Here is a 25,355-nt window from a genome sequence, read left to right on the forward strand (position 1 = left end):
TGTGGGGGCGAGGCCATGGAGAGACTCATAGACAAGCACCAGTATTTTATAATGCACTCTAAACTGTACTGGAAGCCAGTGAAGATCCCTCAGCACAGGTGTAATATGTTCGACAGATCTTTTACGGGTCAGCACCCTGGCTGCAGAGTTTTGGACATACTGTAATCTGTTTAAAAGCCGGTTAGGGAGACCATATAACATTGCATTACAATAATCGATACGGGATGTCACAAACGCATGAATAATAGTCTCAGCAGCAGTAAAAGAAAGAAAAGGGCGAATTCTTGAAATGTTCTTAAGATGGTAAAAGGCGGTTTTGCATATATTTTTGATGTGAGGCTCAAATGACAGTGTTGTGTCCAGAATGACACCCAGATTTCGAACCTGAGCAGAGGAAGAAGTAACAAAACCCGGTATAGAAAATGAATGTTACTGAGCTTCCTGACAGTCGCAGGTGAGGAAATCAGTATGGCCTCAGATTTAGTGCTATTTAGGCTCAGGAAGTTTTCACTCATCCAGGCCCGTACATCAGTCAGACATTCGATTAGTACAGTGGGAGGAAGAGTATGAGATGGTTTGGTGTAGATGTAGATTTGAACATCATCTGCAAAACAGTGAAACTGGAGCCCATGCCTTCTAATTATGTTACCCAGAGGGAGCATATACAATAAAAAGAGCAAGGGGCCAAGCACTGAACCCTGAGGGACACCACGGGACAACACACACGGATCAGACCGAAATCTCCCGACCGAAACAAACTGCTGCCTATCTGTAAGGTAAGATTGGAACCAATTAAAAGCAGTGCCGTTGATGCCAATCAATGTTGCAAGCCTAAGGTATGGCAAACCGTATCAAAAGCAGCAGTAAGATCTAATAGAATCAACACATTCAGCATCCCCTGGTCAGCAGCTAATAGCAAATCATTCACCACCTTAACTAATGCTGTTTCCGTACTATGGTTCTTCCTGAAACCAGACTGGAACACTTCAAACAGTTCATTTGATTCCAGGTGATCATTTAGCTGAGAAGCAACAGTTCGCTCTAACAATTTGGCCAAAAAAGGAAGATTAGAGATTGGCCTAAAGTTAGCAAAGTTGTCAGGGTCTAAGCCAGGTTTTTTTAACACAGGAGTAACAGCTGCCAGCTTCAAACACGCTGAAACCAATCCTGAAGTGAGTGATGCATTTATGGCCTTTGTAATAAGGGGACAGATAGCAGGAAGGCAAGATTTCACCCATTGTGTTGGGATGGGGTCTAACTGACATGTAGTGACTCTTGAGTTTAAAATGAGCTGACTGACATAACCCTCATTAACAGTAGAAAAAGTGGAAAGATGACTACCAGTAAATTGTACAGAGAGAGAATGAGGATTCACAGAAGGTGGAATAATAGGAAACTGTGCATATATGGAATCAATTTTATGATTAAAAAAGTCCAAAAACTGTGAGCAGAGTTCAACTGAAGGTGTTAATGGAAAGCAATTCAGTGGGCGTATCAACTTATTGACTGTTCGAAAAAGAGCTCTGGGATTGCCATTTGAGTGTTGAATGAGGTTAGAGTAGTAAAATGTTTTTGCTTTTTTCAGTGCCTCTTTATAACAGCCAACGTGATCTTTATAAGCGAGTGCATGCACCGTCAAGCCAGTTCTCCTCCAGCGACGCTCAAGCTGACGACCTGCAGCTTTTAGTTTACGCAGCTCTGGTGTGTACCAGGGTGCGGGTTGTGTAAAGGTTACTTTGCGAGTCTTTAGTGGTGCCAATTCACTAAAGATTGCAGAGAGGGTACTGTCATAGTGAGCCACAAGCTGGTCCGTGTTGTGACTATCAAGATCAGTTTGATCAGTCTGACTGAGCATGTCCATGAGGAGAGAAGGAGTGATATTTCTAGTGTCCCTAAATGAGAACTGGTGTGATTTACGCTGCCCACGCTGAAGACATGGTATGGCAAAATTAAAAAACACAGCCTTATGATCAGAAATAAACAGTTCAATACCATGCAGGTTAGTGGGAGCGATGCCAACAGTACAGACAATGTCCAGAGTATGACCTTTGTTATGAGTGGGAAAATTTACATTCTGAGCGATGTCAAAACATTTAAGGAGATCTAAGAAACTTTTAGCAAATGAGCAGTTTTCAGAATCAACATGAATATTAAAATCACCAAGCAGCAGTACATTAGAGTACACAGGTATAAAAGAGGTGAGCATGTCAGAAAATTCAGAAATAAAAACAGGTGATAATTTCGGTGGCCGGTAGATGAGCAGAATTAAAACAGATCTAGAGGCAGAAATGAGCAGTGCAAGACATTCAAATGTGGTCACAGGGGGAAGTGGGATCGTTCTAACTTTAAGATTAGTCCGGTACACCACAGCAAGTCCCCCACCCCGACCCGATAAACGTGATTGCGATACATATAAATAATCAGCAGGTAAAGTTTGGTTCAATGCAACATAATCATTGGGTTGCTGCCAAGTTTCAGTTAAACAAAGCAGATCAATATTGCGCTCCACAATAACATCAGCAATGAGTGATGCTTTGTTATTAAGAGAGCGTACATTCAGTAAAGCACATTGAACATTAGAGTCAGTGTTCGGTGGAGACAGATTTATTATTTTAACATATTGAAGTATCCGACCACTAGCTTGTGTAGATGAGTCGAACGTTTCCGTGGGAATTTTAGGACGACATGGCGACCAAAGTGTGGGAATATTATTCAAATGCTGTTTGTAGACGAACGTCCGACCTGATCCTCGGTGGCAGTATTTAGGTCTCCGCAGGATGCCAAGGTTGCGAAGATGATAAAGTGAGTCAGATGGTTTAAAGTAAGTGTTTTGTAGTGCATATAGTTCACTAAAAGAGTACCTTACAGTTCTTACAGCCATGCTTAAAGCCTCCGTGGTAGGTAACACAGCAAGTCCACCAGAGACGCAGAGCAGGAATTATTCCAGATATCCCAGTGAGAACCAGCAAACCCAGTCGCAGAAAAAGCCGACTCAGATCGATGTAATTATGACACTATGTCACAAATCACTCCACAGAGAATAATCACCAAAGCTCACACTGTAATCCAGAAAGTAAACACCGGTGCAGGTCCACGCCACAGATGAAAAGATCAGGTGTAGCAAGCTTGAGGAAGCAAAAGCTTCTCAAGAAAATAAGATCAGCACAGGAGTGAGCAATAAAAATAAAATAAAAATATATATTTAAAATAACAGCAATTAACAGTTTGTAAGTTTCAACGGGGGAGAAGCGGCAGCCAAACACGCCAGCGTAACTCTCCAACACCTCCCACCAGTATAGGGAGACAGTTATAACCAGTACAGAGCGTTTATAACCAGTACAGAGCTCTTATAACCAGTACAGGGCGTTTATAACCAGTACAGAGCACCTATAACCAGTACAGAGCGTTTATAACCAGTACAGAGCTCTTATAACCAGTACAGGGCGTTTATAACCAGTAAAGAGCACCTATAACCAGTACAGAGCGTTTATAACCAGTACAGAGCACCTATAACCAGTACAGAGCTCTTATAACCAGTACAGAGCGTTTATAACCAGTACAGAGCTCTTATAACCAGTACAGAGCGTTTATAACCAGTATAGAGTCAGGGCGCATCATCCTGCTATGAGAGGCCACAGATATCAGGGAAGCGTCTCCATAAAAGGGTGAACATGGTCTTCAACCATGCTTAGGTAGGAGCTCCGTATCAGAGTAACATCCACATGGATGGCAGGACCCGAGGTTTCCCAGCAGAACGTCCACAGAAGCTCGTCTGTTGGATCGGACCACACGGGCCAGCCTTCTCTCCCTACGTGCATCAGTGAGCCTTGGCGCTCATGACCCTATCGCCGGTTTACCACTGTCCCTTCCTTGGAGCACTTTTGATAGATACTGACCCCTGCAGACCAGGATCCAAACGTGCATCCATTTTTCTGCTTCTAACATCAACTAACAGGTGCTGTGATGAAGAGATAATCAGTGTTATTCACTTCAGCTATCAGTGGTCATAATGTTATGCCTGGTCGGTGTGTGTGTGTGTGTGTGTGTGTGTGTGTGTGTGTGTGTGTGTGTGTGTGTAAATACGTATATGGTAATAGAATTGATAGCCTTTATTAGTCATGTATACATGTACAGGTGTGCAGTATTCCAGCTGTTACGCCCCTGGAGCAAACAGGGTTAAAGGTCTTGCTAAAAGGCAGAACTGGGATTCGAACCCTCAACCTTTCGATTAATAGGGCCTGAAGCTCCTCCCACTGTCCCGCTCTACACTAGAGGTTAATGATGCTGAGAGCAGCAGTGATGATGCACACATTGTGACATCATCATGATGACATCACCACACTCCAAACCTCTGGTATAAATAGCCGCGTTTCGTGTGTTTGTGCTCATTTGATCTGAGACGCCGAGACAGTAAGCAGCATGAACATGTTCTCCTGTTGGACTTCTCCATCTGACGATGACGAGCCGCACAGGCGGGTAAACGAACCGGAGAAGAAGGTAAAGAAGAGAAAATGGTGGCAGAGACGCCAGAAGGTGGAGATGCAGGACGTGGAGGGTCAGGAGGGAAGCGGGGTAAAGGGTGAAGAGATGGGGCAAGGAGTGGAGCAGAATGTTTTAGAGGACCAGGCAGACCAAATACCAAAGATGGAGAAGCAGGTGGTTCTGGGAAAAACCAAACCTGAGAAGAAAGTAAAGAAGAGAAAATGGTGGCAGAGACGCCAGAAGGTAGAGATGCAGGACGTGGAGGGTCAGGAGGGAAGCGGGGTAAAGGGTGAAGAGATGGGGCAAGGAGTGGGGCAGAATGTTTTAGAGGACCAGGCAGACCAAATACCAAAGATGGAGAAGCAGGTAAAGAAGAGAAAATGGTGGCAGAGACGCCAGAAGGTAGAGATGCAGGTGGCCTCACAGGACCTGGTGAAAGAACCAGAGCAGGTCGTCCTAAAGGACCAGAGGAGGGAACCAGTAAACAAGGTGGTTCTGGTGTCTGAGATTGAGATGAAGAAGTTAGAGCAGGTGGACCCAGTGGAGCAGGTGGACCCAGTGGAAAAAACAGACCAAGTCGTGAAGAAGGCCCAAAGGCAGGTGGACCCAGTGGAAAAACCAGACAAGGTTGTGAAGAAGGTAGAGAGGCAGATGGCCCCAGAGGAAAAACCAGACCAGGTTGTGAAGAAGGTAGAGAGGCAAATGGCCCCAGAGGAAAAACCAGACCAGGTTGTGAAGAAGGTAGAGAGACAGGTGGACCCAGAGGAAAAACCAGACCAGGTTGTGAAGAAGGTAGAGAGGCAGATGGCCCCGCTGAACCTGGTTGAAGAACCAGAGCAGGTCATCCTAATAAACCAGTGGAAGGACCATGTAAAAAATAGGGTTCGTTTCATTGAGAATGAGATAAAGAAGGCCGAGAGGCAGGTGGACCCAGTGGAAAAACCAGACCAGGTCGTGAAGAAGGCCGAGAGGCAGGTGGACCCAGAGGAAAAACCAGACCAGGTTGTGAAGAACGTAGAGAGGCAGATGGCCCCGCTGAACCTGGTGGAAGAACCAGAACAGGTCATCCTAATAAACCAGTGGAAGGAACATGTAAAAAATAGGGTTCGTTTCATTGAGAATGAGATCAAAAAGGCAGAGAGGCAGGTGGACCAAGAGGAAAAACCAGACCAGGTCGTGAAGAAGGCCGAGAGGCAGGTGGACCCAGAGGAAAAACCAGACCAGGTCGTGAAGAAGGCCGAGAGGCAGGTGGACCCAGAGGAAAAACCAGACCAGGTTGTGAAGAAGGTAGAGAGGCAGATGGCCCCGCTGAACCTGGTGGAAGAACCAGAGCAGGTCATCCTAATAAACCAGTGGAAGGAACATGTAAAAAATAGGGTTCGTTTCATTGAGAATGAGATAAAGAAGGCCGAGAGGCAGATGGACCGAGTGGAAAAACCAGACCAGGTTGTGAAGAAGGTAGAGAGGCAGGTGGACCCAGTGGACACAGTGTTAAAACCAAAGCAGGTAGGAAAGAACCAGATTGAAATAAAGAAGCCAAATTTAGAGGAGAAAATGGTCCTCAAAAACCTGGAGAGGATGGAGAACAAAAGGCTGGAGAAGCAGGTGCTTCAGATGGACCAGATGACAAAGGTAGAAGAACGAGTGGATCAGGTAGGTTTGAAGACTAAGGTTAATAAACCTGAGAAGCAGGTGTGTCTACAGGACAGGCAGGTGGTTCTAGTGAACCGGGTGAAGGAACCAGACAGGGATGAAGCACCTGAGCACCAGTGGACAGAACTGGAGGAGCCAGCAGCTTTGGAGCACCAAACATGGAAACTGAAGGAGCAGAACCTGGATAGAGGATGCACTGAAGGTACATTTGAGGGATTTTATAGATGGATGGTGGTGATCTGATGAAGGTGAACGTTACAAACTGAATCAGGTTGCATTTCTCCCTCAGATCCACTGAAGAACATCTCCGAGGCGTCTTCAAACCTACCGGACCACGAGCAGCTGCAGGACGACGTTCTTGTTCCCCCCATCGTCGAAGCCCAACCTGGAGAGTCCGGGGCTCTGATGGAGACCGCGCGTGAAGATGAAGGTCTGGTTTCAATTCAGAAATACACGTTATACACGCTAGGTGGAGTAACGCTGGAGTTTCCTGTAACACGTGTGCATGTCGGCTCTGTGTTGCTGTGTAGGTGTCCCGATGCCGAAGTCGAGGAGAGCCAGCCTGAGAACCAAACGGTTCCAGTTCTTCAACGCCTGAAGCTGAGGTGGTGACGATCCGGAGATCATCCAATCACACGCCGACTTTTCCAACATCAAAATAACAATAAAGTGCCTTCATGAACATGTTGGTTGGTTTGATTTTGTGTACGTTGGGTATTGAGGGTGGACCGATAAAGATCCAATCGCTCCGATCCCCCTTTTCCACCGACGTGGAACGGTTCCGGTTCTGGTTCCAGATAAAAGAGGTTCCAGACAGCGAACTAGCGTCTGATCTGGTGTCAAGTGTAGAGGTTTGGGTGCTGTGCTGGTGTCTCGTATGCAGTGTTGCCAATTTATCCACTTTGTCGCTGTATTTAGCGACTTTTTTTCTTTTCTTCAAAAAAGCGACTAGCGACAATTCTAGCGACTTTTTCTGGTGTTAAGATAAGGTAAGGTAAGGTAAGGTAAGGTAAGGTAAGGTAAGGTAAGATAAGATAAGATAAGATAAGATAAGATAAGATAAGATAAGATAAGATAAGATAAGATAAGATAAGATAAGATAAGATAAGATAAGATAAGATAAGATAAGATAAGATAAGATAAGATAAGATAAGATCGCCTTTTATTATCCCACAGGGGGAAATGTGCAGTGTTAGAATACAAAAAATAGAAAAAGACAAAGTGTTTACATGTATGTACACATGTTAAGAAGTAAGAATATGTAAAAATTACAAAAATATAAACAGTATTAATAGAGGAAGTTAACCAAAAATTGCACAGTTATTAAAAATATTGCAAACTGGCAACCCAAGATGGCAGCATAGATAACTTGCTCCCGATCAGTACTCGATAAAAAAAACCCGAATTCGATTATTTCGATAAAAATTAATACATCTGAAACAGAGATGGAAAGGGGAGGAAGACCAAGAAGACAAATAAACCAAAAGAACCCGAAAAAACAACCCGAATTGACCGACGGAGACGGAGACGATACAGCAGATGACATGGAGGGAGAGGAAGAGTGCATGGAGTCCGAGGCGGCTGCGGTGATTCGAACAGGAATGAAAGACATCGTTAAGGAAATCCAGGACTTTAAAACCGAACTGAAAATAGAGTTCACCACATTCAAAGAAGAAATGAAAAAAGAAATGAAAAAAAGAACTGGAGGATTTTAGGAAGGACATTAACCGGCGGCTCACGGAAACAACGACAGAACTAAACACACGAGCTACAAGAATCACGGAAACTGAACAGAGAATCAAAGAGTTAGAAAACTGGAACATGGAGGCAAAAGAGGCTCTGCTTCAATCTATAAAACCACAGAGAACACTACAGGATATGCTGCCAGACCAAGAGGGAAGAAATCGGCGGAATAACATCCGCATCTTTGGCATGAAAGAGGGAGCAGAGGGCAGCTCGGTAACACAATTCATTAAACAACTTCTGAAAAACTAACTGCCTCTGCCGACAAACATGGATCTACAAATACAGCGGGCACACCTATAAAAATATATAAAACCTATAACCAGTACAGAGCGTTTATAACCAGTACAGAGCTCTTATAACCAGTACAGAGCGTTTATAACCAGTACAGAGCGTTTATAAGCAGTACAGAGCGTTTATAACCAGTACAGAGCTCTTATAACCAGTACAGAGCTCTTATAACCAGTACAGAACACCTATAACCAGTACAGAGCGTTTATAAGCAGTACAGAGCTCTCATAACCAGTACAGAGCTCTTATAACCAGTACAGAGCTCTTATAACCAGTACAGAGCGTTTATAACCAGTAAAGAACACCTATAATCAGTACAGAGCGTTTATAACCAGTACAGAGCTCTTATAACCAGTACAGGGCGTTTATAACCAGTACAGAGCACCTTTAACCAGTACAGAGCGTTTATAACCAGTACAGAGCTCTTATAACCAGTACAGGGCGTTTATAACCAGTACAGAGCACCTATAACCAGTACAGAGCGTTTATAACCAGTACAGAGCACCTATAACCAGTACAGAGCGTTTATAACCAGTACAGAGCTCTTATAACCAGTACAGGGCGTTTATAACCAGTACAGAGCTCTTATAACCAGTACAGAGCGTTTATAATAATAATAATAATACATTTATTTTATAAAGCGCCTTTCACGAGACCCAAGGCTACTGTACAATAAAAACAATAGAAATTACAGAGAGCATCAACATAAAACAGTAATGTGCATGTAAATAAAATAGATAATAATGTCATGATTAGGATAGTAATGGTATAAAAGTAGAGTAAAATACAAGATAAGACAAAATTAAAACAAAACAATGAAAATGTAAGATGAAAATATAACACTAAATAAATGATTAAGCGATTGCTCACTCATAAGTTAACTGATAGAGATGTGTTTTGAGACTAACTTTGAATAATGACAATGAATGACAGGTACGTTTCTGTAGTGGGAGTTCATTCCAGAGTTTAGGGCCAGCAACACTAAAAGCTCTGTCACCTACAGAACGTAATTTTGCAGATGGAACTGCTAGGAGATGCGAATTTGAGGAGCGTAAAGTGCGTGACGGAACATAGCTCTGAAGTAAGTGAGTCAAGTATGTGGGGGCGAGGCCATGGAGAGACTCATAGACAAGCACCAGTATTTTATAATGCACTCTAAACTGTACTGGAAGCCAGTGAAGATCCCTCAGCACAGGTGTAATATGTTCGACAGATCTTTTACGGGTCAGCACCCTGGCTGCAGAGTTTTGGACATACTGTAATCTGTTTAAAAGCCGGTTAGGGAGACCATATAACATTGCATTACAATAATCGATACGGGATGTCACAAACGCATGAATAATAGTCTCAGCAGCAGTAAAAGAAAGAAAAGGGCGAATTCTTGAAATGTTCTTAAGATGGTAAAAGGCGGTTTTGCATATATTTTTGATGTGAGGCTCAAATGACAGTGTTGTGTCCAGAATGACACCCAGATTTCGAACCTGAGCAGAGGAAGAAGTAACAAAACCCGGTATAGAAAATGAATGTTACTGAGCTTCCTGACAGTCGCAGGTGAGGAAATCAGTATGGCCTCAGATTTAGTGCTATTTAGGCTCAGGAAGTTTTCACTCATCCAGGCCCGTACATCAGTCAGACATTCGATTAGTACAGTGGGAGGAAGAGTATGAGATGGTTTGGTGTAGATGTAGATTTGAACATCATCTGCAAAACAGTGAAACTGGAGCCCATGCCTTCTAATTATGTTACCCAGAGGGAGCATATACAATAAAAAGAGCAAGGGGCCAAGCACTGAACCCTGAGGGACACCACGGGACAACACACACGGATCAGACCGAAATCTCCCGACCGAAACAAACTGCTGCCTATCTGTAAGGTAAGATTGGAACCAATTAAAAGCAGTGCCGTTGATGCCAATCAATGTTGCAAGCCTAAGGTATGGCAAACCGTATCAAAAGCAGCAGTAAGATCTAATAGAATCAACACATTCAGCATCCCCTGGTCAGCAGCTAATAGCAAATCATTCACCACCTTAACTAATGCTGTTTCCGTACTATGGTTCTTCCTGAAACCAGACTGGAACACTTCAAACAGTTCATTTGATTCCAGGTGATCATTTAGCTGAGAAGCAACAGTTCGCTCTAACAATTTGGCCAAAAAAGGAAGATTAGAGATTGGCCTAAAGTTAGCAAAGTTGTCAGGGTCTAAGCCAGGTTTTTTTAACACAGGAGTAACAGCTGCCAGCTTCAAACACGCTGAAACCAATCCTGAAGTGAGTGATGCATTTATGGCCTTTGTAATAAGGGGACAGATAGCAGGAAGGCAAGATTTCACCCATTGTGTTGGGATGGGGTCTAACTGACATGTAGTGACTCTTGAGTTTAAAATGAGCTGACTGACATAACCCTCATTAACAGTAGAAAAAGTGGAAAGATGACTACCAGTAAATTGTACAGAGAGAGAATGAGGATTCACAGAAGGTGGAATAATAGGAAACTGTGCATACAGTGTATCACAAAAGTGAGTACACCCCTCACATTTCTGCAGATATTTAAGTATATCTTTTCATGGGACAACACTGACAAAATGACACTTTGACACAATGAAAAGTAGTCTGTGTGCAGCTTATATAACAGTGTAAATTTATTCTTCCCTCAAAATAACTCAATATACAGCCATTAATGTCTAAACCACCGGCAACAAAAGTGAGTACACCCCTTAGTGAAAGTTCCTGAAGTGTCAATATTTTGTGTGGCCACCATTATTTTCCAGAACTGCCTTAACTCTCCTGGGCATGGAGTTTACCAGAGCTTCACAGGTTGCCACTGGAATGCTTTTCCACTCCTCCATGACGACATCACGGAGCTGGCGGATATTCGAGACTTTGTGCTCCTCCACTTTCCGCTTGAGGATGCCCCAAAGATGTTCTATTGGGTTTAGGTCTGGAGACATGCTTGGCCAGTCCATCACCTTTACCCTCACCCTCTTCAATAAAGCAGTGGTCGTCTTAGAGGTGTGTTTGGGGTCATTATCATGCTGGAACACTGCCCTGCGACCCAGTTTCCGGAGGGAGGGGATCATGCTCTGCTTCAGTATTTCACAGTACATATTGGAGTTCATGTGTCCCTCAATGAAATGTAACTCCCCAACACCTGCTGCACTCATGCAGCCCCAGACCATGGCATTCCCACCACCATGCTTGACTGTAGGCATGACACACTTATCTTTGTACTCCTCACCTGATTGCCGCCACACATGCTTGAGACCATCTGAACCAAACAAATTAATCTTGGTCTCATCAGACCATAGGACATGGTTCCAGTAATCCATGTCCTTTGTTGACATGTCTTCAGCAAACTGTTTGCGGGCTTTCTTGTGTAGAGACTTCAGAAGAGGCTTCCTTCTGGGGTGACAGCCATGCAGACCAATTTGATGTAGTGTGCGGCGTATGGTCTGAGCACTGACAGGCTGACCCCCCACCTTTTCAATCTCTGCAGCAATGCTGACAGCACTCCTGCGCCTATCTTTCAAAGACAGCAGTTGGATGTGACGCTGAGCACGTGCACTCAGTTTCTATGGACGACCAACGCGAGGTCTGTTCTGAGTGGACCCTGCTCTTTTAAAACGCTGGATGATCTTGGCCACTGTGCTGCAGCTCAGTTTCAGGGTGTTGGCAATCTTCTTGTAGCGCAACAATTCGTCTTTTAAGATCCTCAGAGAGTTCTTTGCCATGAGGTGCCATGTTGGAACTTTCAGTGACCAGTATGAGAGAGTGTGAGAGCTGTACTACTAAATTGAACACACCTGCTCCCTATGCACACCTGAGACCTAGTAACACTAACAAATCACATGACATTTTGGAGGGAAAATGACAAGCAGTGCTCAATTTGGACATTTAGGGGTGTAGTCTCTTAGAGGTGTACTCACTTTTGTTGCCGGTGGTTTAGACATTAATGGCTGTATATTGAGTTATTTTGAGGGAAGAATAAATTTACACTGTTATATAAGCTGCACACAGACTACTTTTCATTGTGTCAAAGTGTCATTTTGTCAGTGTTGTCCCATGAAAAGATATACTTAAATATCTGCAGAAATGTGAGGGGTGTACTCACTTTTGTGATACACTGTATATGGAATAAATTTTATGATTAAAAAAGTCCAAAAACTGTGAGCAGAGTTCAACTGAAGGTGTTAATGGAAAGCAATTCAGTGGGCGTATCAACTTATTGACTGTTCGAAAAAGAGCTCTGGGATTGCCATTTGAGTGTTGAATGAGGTTAGAGTAGTAAAATGTTTTTGCTTTTTTCAGTGCCTCTTTATAACAGCCAACGTGATCTTTATAAGCGAGTGCATGCACCGTCAAGCCAGTTCTCCTCCAGCGACGCTCAAGCTGACGACCTGCAGCTTTTAGTTTACGCAGCTCTGGTGTGTACCAGGGTGCGGGTTGTGTAAAGGTTACTTTGCGAGTCTTTAGTGGTGCCAATTCACTAAAGATTGCAGAGAGGGTACTGTCATAGTGAGCCACAAGCTGGTCCGTGTTGTGACTATCAAGATCAGTTTGATCAGTCTGACTGAGCATGTCCATGAGGAGAGAAGGAGTGATATTTCTAGTGTCCCTAAATGAGAACTGGTGTGATTTACGCTGCCCACGCTGAAGACATGGTATGGCAAAATTAAAAAACACAGCCTTATGATCAGAAATAAACAGTTCAATACCATGCAGGTTAGTGGGAGCGATGCCAACAGTACAGACAATGTCCAGAGTATGACCTTTGTTATGAGTGGGAAAATTTACATTCTGAGCGATGTCAAAACATTTAAGGAGATCTAAGAAACTTTTAGCAAATGAGCAGTTTTCAGAATCAACATGAATATTAAAATCACCAAGCAGCAGTACATTAGAGTACACAGGTATAAAAGAGGTGAGCATGTCAGAAAATTCAGAAATAAAAACAGGTGATAATTTCGGTGGCCGGTAGATGAGCAGAATTAAAACAGATCTAGAGGCAGAAATGAGCAGTGCAAGACATTCAAATGTGGTCACAGGGGGAAGTGGGATCGTTCTAACTTTAAGATTAGTCCGGTACACCACAGCAAGTCCCCCACCCCGACCCGATAAACGTGATTGCGATACATATAAATAATCAGCAGGTAAAGTTTGGTTCAATGCAACATAATCATTGGGTTGCTGCCAAGTTTCAGTTAAACAAAGCAGATCAATATTGCGCTCCACAATAACATCAGCAATGAGTGATGCTTTGTTATTAAGAGAGCATACATTCAGTAAAGCACATTGAACATTAGAGTCAGTGTTCGGTGGAGACAGATTTATTATTTTAACATATTGAAGTATCCGACCACTAGCTTGTGTAGATGAGTCGAACGTTTCCGTAGGAATTTTAGGACGACATGGCGACCAAAGTGTGGGAATATTATTCAAATGCTGTTTGTAGACGAACGTCCGACCTGATCCTCGGTGGCAGTATTTAGGTCTCCGCAGGATGCCAAGGTTGCGAAGATGATAAAGTGAGTCAGATGGTTTAAAGTAAGTGTTTTGTAGTGCATATAGTTCACTAAAAGAGTACCTTACAGTTCTTACAGCCATGCTTAAAGCCTCCGTGGTAGGTAACACAGCAAGTCCACCAGAGACGCAGAGCAGGAATTATTCCAGATATCCCAGTGAGAACCAGCAAACCCAGTCGCAGAAAAAGCCGACTCAGATCGATGTAATTATGACACTATGTCACAAATCACTCCACAGGGAATAATCACCAAAGCTCACACTGTAATCCAGAAAGTAAACACCGGTGCAGGTCCACGCCACAGATGAAAAGATCAGGTGTAGCAAGCTTGAGGAAGCAAAAGCTTCTCAAGAAAATAAGATCAGCACAGGAGTGAGCAATAAAAATAAAATAAAAATATATATTTAAAATAACAGCAATTAACAGTTTGTAAGTTTCAACAAGGGAGAAGCGGCAGCCAAACACGCCAGCGTAACTCTCCAACACCTCCCACCAGTATAGGGAGACAGTTATAACCAGTACAGAGCGTTTATAACCAGTACAGAGCTCTTATAACCAGTACAGGGCGTTTATAACCAGTACAGAGCACCTATAACCAGTACAGAGCGTTTATAACCAGTACAGAGCTCTTATAACCAGTACAGAGCTGTTATAACCAGTACAGAGCGTTTATAACCAGTACAGAGCGTTTATAACCAGTACAGAGCTCTTATAACCAGTACAGAGCGTTTATAACCAGTACAGAGCTCTTATAACCAGTACAGAGCGTTTATAACCAGTACAGAGTCAGGGCGCATCATCCTGCTATGAAAGGCCACAGATATCAGGGAAGCGTCTCCATAAAAGGGTGAACATGGTCTTCAACCATGCTTAGGTAGGAGCTCCGTATCAGAGTAACATCCACATGGACGGCAGGACCCGAGGTTTCCCAGCAGAACGTCCACAGGAGCTCGTCTGTTGGATCGGACCACACGGGCCAGCCTTCTCTCCCTACGTGCATCAGTGAGCCTTGGCGCTCATGACCCTGTCGCCGGTTTACCACTGTCCCTTCCTTGGAGCACTTTTGATAGATACTGACCCCTGCAGACCAGGATCCAAACGTGCATCCATTTTTCTGCTTCTAACATCAACTAACAGGTGCTGTGATGAAAAGATAATCAGGGTTATTCACTCCAGCTGTCAGTGGTCATAATGTTATGCCTGGTCGGTGTGTGTGTGTGTGTGTGTTTGTGTGTGTGTGTAAATACGTATATGGTAATAGAATTGATTGCCTTTATTAGTCATGTATACATGTACAGGTGTGCAGTATTCCAGCTGTTACGCCCCTGGAGCAAACAGGGTTAAAGGTCTTGCTAAAAGGCAGAACTGGGATTCGAACCCTCAACCTTTCGATTAATAGGGCCTGAAGCTCCTCCCACTGTCCCGCTCTACACTAGAGGTTAATGATGCTGAGAGCAGCAGTGATGATGATCAGCACCACTCTCAGCTACATGCACACATTGTGACATCATCATGATGACATCACCACACTCCACACCTCTGGTATAAATAGCCGCGTTTCGTGTGTTTGTGCTCATTTGATCTGAGACGCCGAGACAGTAAGCAGCATGAACATGTTCTCCTGTTGGACTTCTCCATCTGACGATGACGAGCCGCACAGGCGGGTAAATGAACCGGAGAAGAAGGTAAAGAAGAGAAAATGGTGGCAGAGACGCCAGAAGGTGGAGATGCAGGACGTGGAAGGTGGAGAGGGAAGCGGGGTAAAGGGTGAAGAGATGGGGCAAGGAGTGGAGCAGAATGTTTTAGAGGACCAGGCAGACCAAATACCAAAGATGGAGAAGCAGGTGGTTCTGAGAAAAACCAAACCTGAGAAGAAAGTAAAGAAGAGAAAATGGTGGCAGAGACGCCAGAAGGTAGAGATGCAGGACGTGGAGGGTCAGGAGGGAAGCGGGGTAAAGGGTGAAGAGATGGGGCAAGGAGTGGGGCAGAATGTTTTAGAGGACCAGGCAGACCAAATACCAAAGATGGAGAAGCAGGTAAAGAAGAGAAAATGGTGGCAGAGACGCAAGAAGGTAGAGATGCAGGTGGCCTCACAGGACCTGGTGAAAGAACCAGAGCAGGTCGTCCTAAAGGACCAGAGGAGGGAACCAGTAAACAAGGTGGTTCTGGTGTCTGAGATTGAGATGAAGAAGTTAGAGCAGGTGGACCCAGTGGAGCAGGTGGACCCAGTGGAAAAAACAGACCAGGTCAAGAAGAAGGCCGAAAGGCAGGTGGACCCAGTGGAAAAACCAGACCAAGTCGTGAAGAAGGCCCAAAGGCAGGTGGACCCAGTGGAAAAACCAGACCAGGTTGTGAAGAAGGTAGAGAGGCAGATGGCCCCAGAGGAAAAACCAGACCAGGTTGTGAAGAAGGCCGAGAGACAGGTGGACCCAGAGGAAAAACCAGACCAGGTTGTGAAGAAGGTAGAGAGGCAGATGGCCCCGCTGAACCTGGTTGAAGAACCAGAGCAGGTCATCCTAATAAACCAGTGGAAGGACCATGTAAAAAATAGGGTTCGTTTCATTGAGAATGAGATAAAGAAGGCCGAGAGGCAGGTGGACCCAGTGGAAAAACCAGACCAGGTCGTGAAGAAGGCCGAGAGGCAGGTGGACCCAGAGGAAAAACCAGACCAGGTTGTGAAGAAGGTAGAGAGGCAGATGGCCCCGCTGAACCTGGTGGAAGAACCAGAGCAGGTCATCCTAATAAACCAGTGGAAGGAACATGTAAAAAATAGGGTTCGTTTCATTGAGAATGAGATAAAGAAGGCCGAGAGGCAGGTGGACCCAGTGGAAAAACCAGACCAGGTCGTGAAGAAGGCCGAGAGGCAGGTGGACCCAGAGGAAAAACCAGACCAGGTCGTGAAGAAGGCCGAGAGGCAGGTGGACCCAGAGGAAAAACCAGACCAGGTCGTGAAGAAGGCCGAGAGGCAGGTGGACACAGAGGAAAAACCAGACCAGGTCGTGAAGAAGGCCGAGAGGCAGGTGGACCCAGAGGAAAAACCAGACCAGGTCGTGAAGAAGGCCGAGAGGCAGGTGGACCCAGAGGAAAAACCAGACCAGGTCGTGAAGAAGGCCGAGAGGCAGGTGGACCCAGAGGAAAAACCAGACCAGGTCGTGAAGAAGGCCGAGAGGCAGGTGGACCCAGAGGAAAAACCAGACCAGGTTGTGAAGAAGGTAGAGAGGCAGATGGCCCCGCTGAACCTGGTGGAAGAACCAGAGCAGGTCATCCTAATAAACCAGTGGAAGGAACATGTAAAAAATAGGGTTCGTTTCATTGAGAATGAGATAAAGAAGGCCGAGAGGCAGGTGGACACAGTGTTAAAACCAAAGCAGGTAGGAAAGAACCAGATTGAAATAAAGAAGCCAAATTTAGAGGAGAAAATGGTCCTCAAAAACCTGGAGAGGATGGAGAACAAAAGGCTGGAGAAGCAGGTGCTTCAGATGGACCAGATGACAAAGGTTGAAGAACTAGTGGATCAGGTAGGTTTGAAGACTAAGGTTAATAAACCTGAGAAGCAGGTGTGTCTACAGGACAGGCAGGTGGTTCTAGTGAACCGGGTGAAGGAACCAGACAGGGATGAAGCACCTGAGCACCAGTGGACAGAACTGGAGGAGCCAGCAGCTTTGGAGCACCAAACATGGAAACTGAAGGAGCAGAACCTGGATAGAGGATGCACTGAAGGTACATTTGAGGGATTTTATAGATGGATGGTGGTGATCTGATGAAGGTGAACGTTACAAACTGAATCAGGTTGCATTTCTCCCTCAGATCCACTGAAGAACATCTCCGAGGCGTCTTCAAACAAACCGGACCACGAGCAGCTGCAGGACGACGTTCTTGTTCCCCCCATCGTCGAAGCCCAACCTGGAGAGTCCGGGGCTCTGATGGAGACCGCGCGTGAAGATGAAGGTCTGGTTTCAATTCAGAAATACACGTTATACACGCTAGGTGGAGTAACGCTGGAGTTTCCTGTAACACGTGTGCATGTCGGCTCTGTGTTGCTGTGTAGGTGTCCCGATGCCGAAGTCGAGGAGAGCCAGCCTGAGAACCAAACGGTTCCAGTTCTTCAACGCCTGAAGCTGAGGTGGTGACGATCCGGAGATCATCCAATCACACGCCGACTTTTCCAACATCAAAATAACAATAAAGTGCCTTCATGAACATGTTGGTTGGTTTGATTTTGTGTACGTTGGGTATTGAGGGTGGACCGATAAAGATCCAATCGCTCCGATCCCCCTTTTCCACCGACGTGGAACGGTTCCGGTTCTGGTTCCAGATAAAAGAGGTTCCAGACAGCGAACTACCGTCTGATCTGGTGTCAAGTGTAGAGGTTTGGGTGCTGTGCTGGTGTCTCGTATGCAGTGTTGCCAATTTATCCACTTTGTCGCTGTATTTAGCGACTTTTTTTCTTTTCTTCAAAAAAGCGACTAGCGACAATTCTAGCGACTTTTTCTGGTGTTAAGATAAGATAAGATAAGATAAGATAAGATAAGATAAGATAAGATCGCCTTTTATTATCCCACAGGGGGAAATGTGCAGTGTTACAGCAGCTTTCAAGAATACAAAAAATAGAAAAAGACAAAGTGTTTACATGTATGTACACATGTTAAGAAGTAAGAATATGTAAAAATTACAAAAATATAAACAGTATTAATAGAGGAAGTTAACCAAAAATTGCACAGTTGTTAAAAATATTGCAAACTGGCAACCCAAGATGGCAGCATAGATAACTTGCTCCCGATCAGTACTCGATAAAAAAAACCCGAATTCGATTATTTCGATAAAAATTAATACATCTGAAACAGAGATGGAAAGGGGAGGAAGACCAAGACGACAAATAAACCAAAAGAACCCGAAAAAACAACCCGAATTGACCGACGGAGACGGAGACGATACAGCAGATGACATGGAGGGAGAGGAAGAGTGCATGGAGTCCGAGGCGGCTGCGGTGATTCGAACAGGAATGAAAGACATCGTTAAGGAAATCCAGGACTTTAAAACCGAACTGAAAATAGAGTTCACCACATTCAAAGAAGAAATGAAAAAAGAAATGAAAAAAAGAACTGGAGGATTTTAGGAAGGACATTAACCGGCGGCTCACGGAAACAACGACAGAACTAAACACACGAGCTACAAGAATCACGGAAACTGAACAGAGAATCGAAGAGTTAGAAAACTGGAACATGGAGGCAAAAGAGGCTCTGCTTCAATCTATAAAACCACAGAGAACACTACAGGATATGCTGCCAGACCAAGAGGGAAGAAATCGGCGGAATAACATCCGCATCTTTGGCATGAAAGAGGGAGCAGAGGGCAGCTCGGTAACACAATTCATTAAACAACTTCTGAAAAACTAACTGCCTCTGCCGACAAACATGGATCTACAAATACAGCGGGCACACCTATAAAAATATATAAAACCTATAACCAGTACAGAGCGTTTATAAGCAGTACAGAGCGTTTATAACCAGTACAGAGCTCTCATAACCAGTACAGAGCGTTTATAACCAGTACAGAGCTCTTATAACCAGTACAGAGCGTTTATAACCAGTACAGAGCTCTTATAACCAGTACAGAGCGTTTATAATAATAATAATAATACATTTATTTTATAAAGAGCCTTTCACGAGACCCAAGGCTACTGTACAATAAAAACAATAGAAATTACAGAGAGCATCAACATAAAACAGTAATGTGCATGTAAATAAAATAGATAATAATGTCATGATTAGGATAGTAATGGTATAAAAGTAGAGTAAAATACAAGATAAGACAAAATTAAAACAAAACAATGAAAATGTAAGATGAAAATATAACACTAAATAAATGATTAAGCGATTGCTCACTCATAAGTTAACTGATAGAGATGTGTTTTGAGACTAACTTTGAATAATGACAATGAATGACAGGTACGTATCTGTAGTGGGAGTTCATTCCAGAGTTTAGGGCCAGCAACACTAAAAGCTCTGTCACCTACAGAACGTAATTTTGCAGATGGAACTGCTAGGAGATGCGAATTTGAGGAGCGTAAAGTGCGTGACGGAACATAGCTCTGAAGTAAGTGAGTCAAGTATGTGGGGGCGAGGCCATGGAGAGACTCATAGACAAGCACCAGTATTTTATAATGCACTCTAAACTGTACTGGAAGCCAGTGAAGATCCCTCAGCACAGGTGTAATATGTTCGACAGATCTTTTACGGGTCAGCACCCTGGCTGCAGAGTTTTGGACATACTGTAATCTGTTTAAAAGCCGGTTAGGGAGACCATATAACATTGCATTACAATAATCGATACGGGATGTCACAAACGCATGAATAATAGTCTCAGCAGCAGTAAAAGAAAGAAAAGGGCGAATTCTTGAAATGTTCTTAAGATGGTAAAAGGCGGTTTTGCATATATTTTTGATGTGAGGCTCAAATGACAGTGTTGTGTCCAGAATGACACCCAGATTTCGAACCTGAGCAGAGGAAGAAGTAACAAAACCCGGTATAGAAAATGAATGTTACTGAGCTTCCTGACAGTCGCAGGTGAGGAAATCAGTATGGCCTCAGATTTAGTGCTATTTAGGCTCAGGAAGTTTTCACTCATCCAGGCCCGTACATCAGTCAGACATTCGATTAGTACAGTGGGAGGAAGAGTATGAGATGGTTTGGTGTAGATGTAGATTTGAACATCATCTGCAAAACAGTGAAACTGGAGCCCATGCCTTCTAATTATGTTACCCAGAGGGAGCATATACAATAAAAAGAGCAAGGGGCCAAGCACTGAACCCTGAGGGACACCACGGGACAACACACACGGATCAGACCGAAATCTCCCGACCGAAACAAACTGCTGCCTATCTGTAAGGTAAGATTGGAACCAATTAAAAGCAGTGCCGTTGATGCCAATCAATGTTGCAAGCCTAGTAAGTAGCAAGGTATGGCAAACCGTATGAAAAGCAGCAGTAAGATCTAATAGAATCAACACATTCAGCATCCCCTGGTCAGCAGCTAATAGCAAATCATTCACCACCTTAACTAATGCTGTTTCCGTACTATGGTTCTTCCTGAAACCAGACCGGAACACTTCAAACAGTTCATTTGATTCCAGGTGATCATTAAGCTGAGAAGCAACAGTTCGCTCTAACAATTTGGCCAAAAAAGGAAGATTAGAGATTGGCCTAAAGTTAGCAAAGTTGTCAGGGTCTAAGCCAGGTTTTTTTAACACAGGAGTAACAGCTGCCAGCTTCAAACACGCTGAAACCAATCCTGAAGTGAGTGATGCATTTATGGCCTTTGTAATAAGGGGACAGATAGCAGGAAGGCAAGATTTCACCCATTGTGTTGGGATGGGGTCTAACTGACATGTAGTGACTCTTGAGTTTAAAATGAGCTGACTGACATAACCCTCATTAACAGTAGAAAAAGTGGAAAGATGACTACCAGTAAATTGTACAGAGAGAGAATGAGGATTCACAGAAGGTGGAATAATAGGAAACTGTGCATATATGGAATCAATTTTATGATTAAAAAAGTCCAAAAACTGTGAGCAGAGTTCAACTGAAGGTGTTAATGGAAAGCAATTCAGTGGGCGTATCAACTTATTGACTGTTCGAAAAAGAGCTCTGGGATTGCCATTTGAGTGTTGAATGAGGTTAGAGTAGTCAAATGTTTTTGCTTTTTTCAGTGCCTCTTTATAACAGCCAACGTGATCTTTATAAGCGAGTGCATGCACCGTCAAGCCAGTTCTCCTCCAGCGACGCTCAAGCTGACGACCTGCAGCTTTTAGTTTACGCAGCTCTGGTGTGTACCAGGGTGCGGGTTGTGTAAAGGTTACTTTGCGAGTCTTTAGTGGTGCCAATTCACTAAAGATTGCAGAGAGGGTACTGTCATAGTGAGCCACAAGCTGGTCCGTGTTGTGACTATCACGATCAGTTTGATCAGTCTGACTGAGCATGTCCATGAGGAGAGAAGGAGTGATATTTCTAGTGTCCCTAAATGAGAACTGGTGTGATTTACGCTGCCCACGCTGAAGACATGGTATGGCAAAATTAAAAAACACAGCCTTATGATCAGAAATAAACAGTTCAATACCATGCAGGTTAGTGGGAGCGATGCCAACAGTACAGACAATGTCCAGAGTATGACCTTTGTTATGAGTGGGAAAATTTACATTCTGAGCGATGTCAAAACATTTAAGGAGATCTAAGAAACTTTTAGCAAATGAGCAGTTTTCAGAATCAACATGAATATTAAAATCACCAAGCAGCAGTACATTAGAGTACACAGGTATAAAAGAGGTGAGCATGTCAGAAAATTCAGAAATAAAAACAGGTGATAATTTCGGTGGCCGGTAGATGAGCAGAATTAAAACAGATCTAGAGGCAGAAATGAGCAGTGCAAGACATTCAAATGTGGTCACAGGGGGAAGTGGGATCGTTCTAACTTTAAGATTAGTCCGGTACACCACAGCAAGTCCCCCACCCCGACCCGATAAACGTGATTGCGATACATATAAATAATCAGCAGGTAAAGTTTGGTTCAATGCAACATAATCATTGGGTTGCTGCCAAGTTTCAGTTAAACAAAGCAGATCAATATTGCGCTCCACAATAACATCAGCAATGAGTGATGCTTTGTTATTAAGAGAGCGTACATTCAGTAAAGCACATTGAACATTAGAGTCAGTGTTCGGTGGAGACAGATTTATTATTTTAACATATTGAAGTATCCGACCACTAGCTTGTGTAGATGAGTCGAACGTTTCCGTGGGAATTTTAGGACGACATGGCGACCAAAGTGTGGGAATATTATTCAAATGCTGTTTGTAGACGAACGTCCGACCTGATCCTCGGTGGCAGTATTTAGGTCTCCGCAGGATGCCAAGGTTGCGAAGATGATAAAGTGAGTCAGATGGTTTAAAGTAAGTGTTTTGTAGTGCATATAGTTCACTAAAAGAGTACCTTACAGTTCTTACAGCCATGCTTAAAGCCTCCGTGGTAGGTAACACAGCAAGTCCACCAGAGACGCAGAGCAGGAATTATTCCAGATATCCCAGTGAGAACCAGCAAACCCAGTCGCAGAAAAAGCCGACTCAGATCGATGTAATTATGACACTATGTCACAAATCACTCCACAGAGAATAATCACCAAAGCTCACACTGTAATCCAGAAAGTAAACACCGGTGCAGGTCCACGCCACAGATGAAAAGATCAGGTGTAGCAAGCTTGAGGAAGCAAAAGCTTCTCAAGAAAATAAGATCAGCACAGGAGTGAGCAATAAAAATAAAATAAAAATATATATTTAAAATAACAGCAATTAACAGTTTGTAAGTTTCAACGGGGGAGAAGCGGCAGCCAAACACGCCAGCGTAACTCTCCAACACCTCCCACCAGTATAGGGAGACAGTTATAACCAGTACAGAGCGTTTATAACCAGTACAGAGCTCTTATAACCAGTACAGGGCGTTTATAACCAGTACAGAGCACCTATAACCAGTACAGAGCGTTTATAACCAGTACAGAGCTCTTATAACCAGTACAGGGCGTTTATAACCAGTAAAGAGCACCTATAACCAGTACAGAGCGTTTATAACCAGTACAGAGCACCTATAACCAGTACAGAGCTCTTATAACCAGTACAGAGCGTTTATAACCAGTACAGAGCTCTTATAACCAGTACAGAGCGTTTATAACCAGTATAGAGTCAGGGCGCATCATCCTGCTATGAGAGGCCACAGATATCAGGGAAGCGTCTCCATAAAAGGGTGAACATGGTCTTCAACCATGCTTAGGTAGGAGCTCCGTATCAGAGTAACATCCACATGGATGGCAGGACCCGAGGTTTCCCAGCAGAACGTCCACAGAAGCTCGTCTGTTGGATCGGACCACACGGGCCAGCCTTCTCTCCCTACGTGCATCAGTGAGCCTTGGCGCTCATGACCCTATCGCCGGTTTACCACTGTCCCTTCCTTGGAGCACTTTTGATAGATACTGACCCCTGCAGACCAGGATCCAAACGTGCATCCATTTTTCTGCTTCTAACATCAACTAACAGGTGCTGTGATGAAGAGATAATCAGTGTTATTCACTTCAGCTATCAGTGGTCATAATGTTATGCCTGGTCGGTGTGTGTGTGTGTGTGTGTGTGTGTGTGTGTGTGTGTAAATACGTATATGGTAATAGAATTGATAGCCTTTATTAGTCATGTATACATGTACAGGTGTGCAGTATTCCAGCTGTTACGCCCCTGGAGCAAACAGGGTTAAAGGTCTTGCTAAAAGGCAGAACTGGGATTCGAACCCTCAACCTTTCGATTAATAGGGCCTGAAGCTCCTCCCACTGTCCCGCTCTACACTAGAGGTTAATGATGCTGAGAGCAGCAGTGATGATGCACACATTGTGACATCATCATGATGACATCACCACACTCCAAACCTCTGGTATAAATAGCCGCGTTTCGTGTGTTTGTGCTCATTTGATCTGAGACGCCGAGACAGTAAGCAGCATGAACATGTTCTCCTGTTGGACTTCTCCATCTGACGATGACGAGCCGCACAGGCGGGTAAACGAACCGGAGAAGAAGGTAAAGAAGAGAAAATGGTGGCAGAGACGCCAGAAGGTGGAGATGCAGGACGTGGAGGGTCAGGAGGGAAGCGGGGTAAAGGGTGAAGAGATGGGGCAAGGAGTGGAGCAGAATGTTTTAGAGGACCAGGCAGACCAAATACCAAAGATGGAGAAGCAGGTGGTTCTGGGAAAAACCAAACCTGAGAAGAAAGTAAAGAAGAGAAAATGGTGGCAGAGACGCCAGAAGGTAGAGATGCAGGACGTGGAGGGTCAGGAGGGAAGCGGGGTAAAGGGTGAAGAGATGGGGCAAGGAGTGGGGCAGAATGTTTTAGAGGACCAGGCAGACCAAATACCAAAGATGGAGAAGCAGGTAAAGAAGAGAAAATGGTGGCAGAGACGCCAGAAGGTAGAGATGCAGGTGGCCTCACAGGACCTGGTGAAAGAACCAGAGCAGGTCGTCCTAAAGGACCAGAGGAGGGAACCAGTAAACAAGGTGGTTCTGGTGTCTGAGATTGAGATGAAGAAGTTAGAGCAGGTGGACCCAGTGGAGCAGGTGGACCCAGTGGAAAAAACAGACCAGGTCAAGAAGAAGGCCGAAAGGCAGGTGGACCCAGTGGAAAAACCAGACCAAGTCGTGAAGAAGGCCGAAAGGCAGGTGGACCCAGTGGAAAAACCAGACCAGGTTGTGAAGAAGGTAGAGAGGCAGATGGCCCCAGAGGAAAAACCAGACCAGGTTGTGAAGAAGGTAGAGAGGCAAATGGCCCCAGAGGAAAAACCAGACCAGGTTGTGAAGAAGGTAGAGAGACAGGTGGACCCAGAGGAAAAACCAGACCAGGTTGTGAAGAAGGTAGAGAGGCAGATGGCCCCGCTGAACCTGGTTGAAGAACCAGAGCAGGTCATCCTAATAAACCAGTGGAAGGACCATGTAAAAAATAGGGTTCGTTTCATTGAGAATGAGATAAAGAAGGCCGAGAGGCAGGTGGACCCAGTGGAAAAACCAGACCAGGTCGTGAAGAAGGCCGAGAGGCAGGTGGACCCAGAGGAAAAACCAGACCAGGTTGTGAAGAACGTAGAGAGGCAG

The 25,355-nt window shown here is 44.4% G+C and overlaps 3 protein-coding genes across 3 annotated transcripts in view; 2 read left to right on the forward strand and 1 right to left on the reverse strand.

The window, feature by feature from the left end:
• The window catches only part of LOC134310157 (tetratricopeptide repeat protein 24), a 184,471-nt gene that overhangs the window by 137,942 nt on the left and 21,174 nt on the right, over nt 1-25,355 (reverse strand). The gene's annotated exons all lie outside the window — the stretch shown is intronic.
• LOC134310759 (trichohyalin-like) lies at nt 4,186-6,817 on the forward strand. Its single transcript, XM_062992402.1, has 3 exons — nt 4,186-6,337; nt 6,425-6,565; nt 6,666-6,817. The coding sequence occupies exons 1-3, from the start codon at nt 4,420-4,422 to the stop codon at nt 6,731-6,733; spliced, it is 2,127 nt and encodes a 708-aa protein (XP_062848472.1). The 5' UTR covers nt 4,186-4,419; the 3' UTR covers nt 6,734-6,817.
• Nucleotides 16,379-17,888, forward strand: LOC134310760 (titin-like). Its single transcript, XM_062992403.1, has 3 exons — nt 16,379-17,408; nt 17,496-17,636; nt 17,737-17,888. The coding sequence occupies exons 1-3, from the start codon at nt 16,385-16,387 to the stop codon at nt 17,802-17,804; spliced, it is 1,233 nt and encodes a 410-aa protein (XP_062848473.1). The 5' UTR covers nt 16,379-16,384; the 3' UTR covers nt 17,805-17,888.

Source organism: Trichomycterus rosablanca, chromosome 3, assembly GCF_030014385.1.
Source record: "Trichomycterus rosablanca isolate fTriRos1 chromosome 3, fTriRos1.hap1, whole genome shotgun sequence".
NCBI lineage: Eukaryota > Metazoa > Chordata > Actinopteri > Siluriformes > Trichomycteridae > Trichomycterus > Trichomycterus rosablanca.

Bases quoted from the DNA above. Each gene is read 5' to 3' on its own strand.
- LOC134310760 (XM_062992403.1), top strand. From the start codon at position 16,385: ATGGCCCCGCTGAACCTGGTGGAAGAACCAGAGCAGGTCATCCTAATA. The intron at 17,409-17,495 runs GTACATTTGAGG...TTTCTCCCTCAG, and splicing joins GGATAGAGGATGCACTGAAG to ATCCACTGAAGAACATCTCC. The intron at 17,637-17,736 runs GTCTGGTTTCAA...GTTGCTGTGTAG, and splicing joins GACCGCGCGTGAAGATGAAG to GTGTCCCGATGCCGAAGTCG.
- LOC134310759 (XM_062992402.1), top strand. From the start codon at position 4,420: ATGAACATGTTCTCCTGTTGGACTTCTCCATCTGACGATGACGAGCCG. The intron at 6,338-6,424 runs GTACATTTGAGG...TTTCTCCCTCAG, and splicing joins GGATAGAGGATGCACTGAAG to ATCCACTGAAGAACATCTCC. The intron at 6,566-6,665 runs GTCTGGTTTCAA...GTTGCTGTGTAG, and splicing joins GACCGCGCGTGAAGATGAAG to GTGTCCCGATGCCGAAGTCG.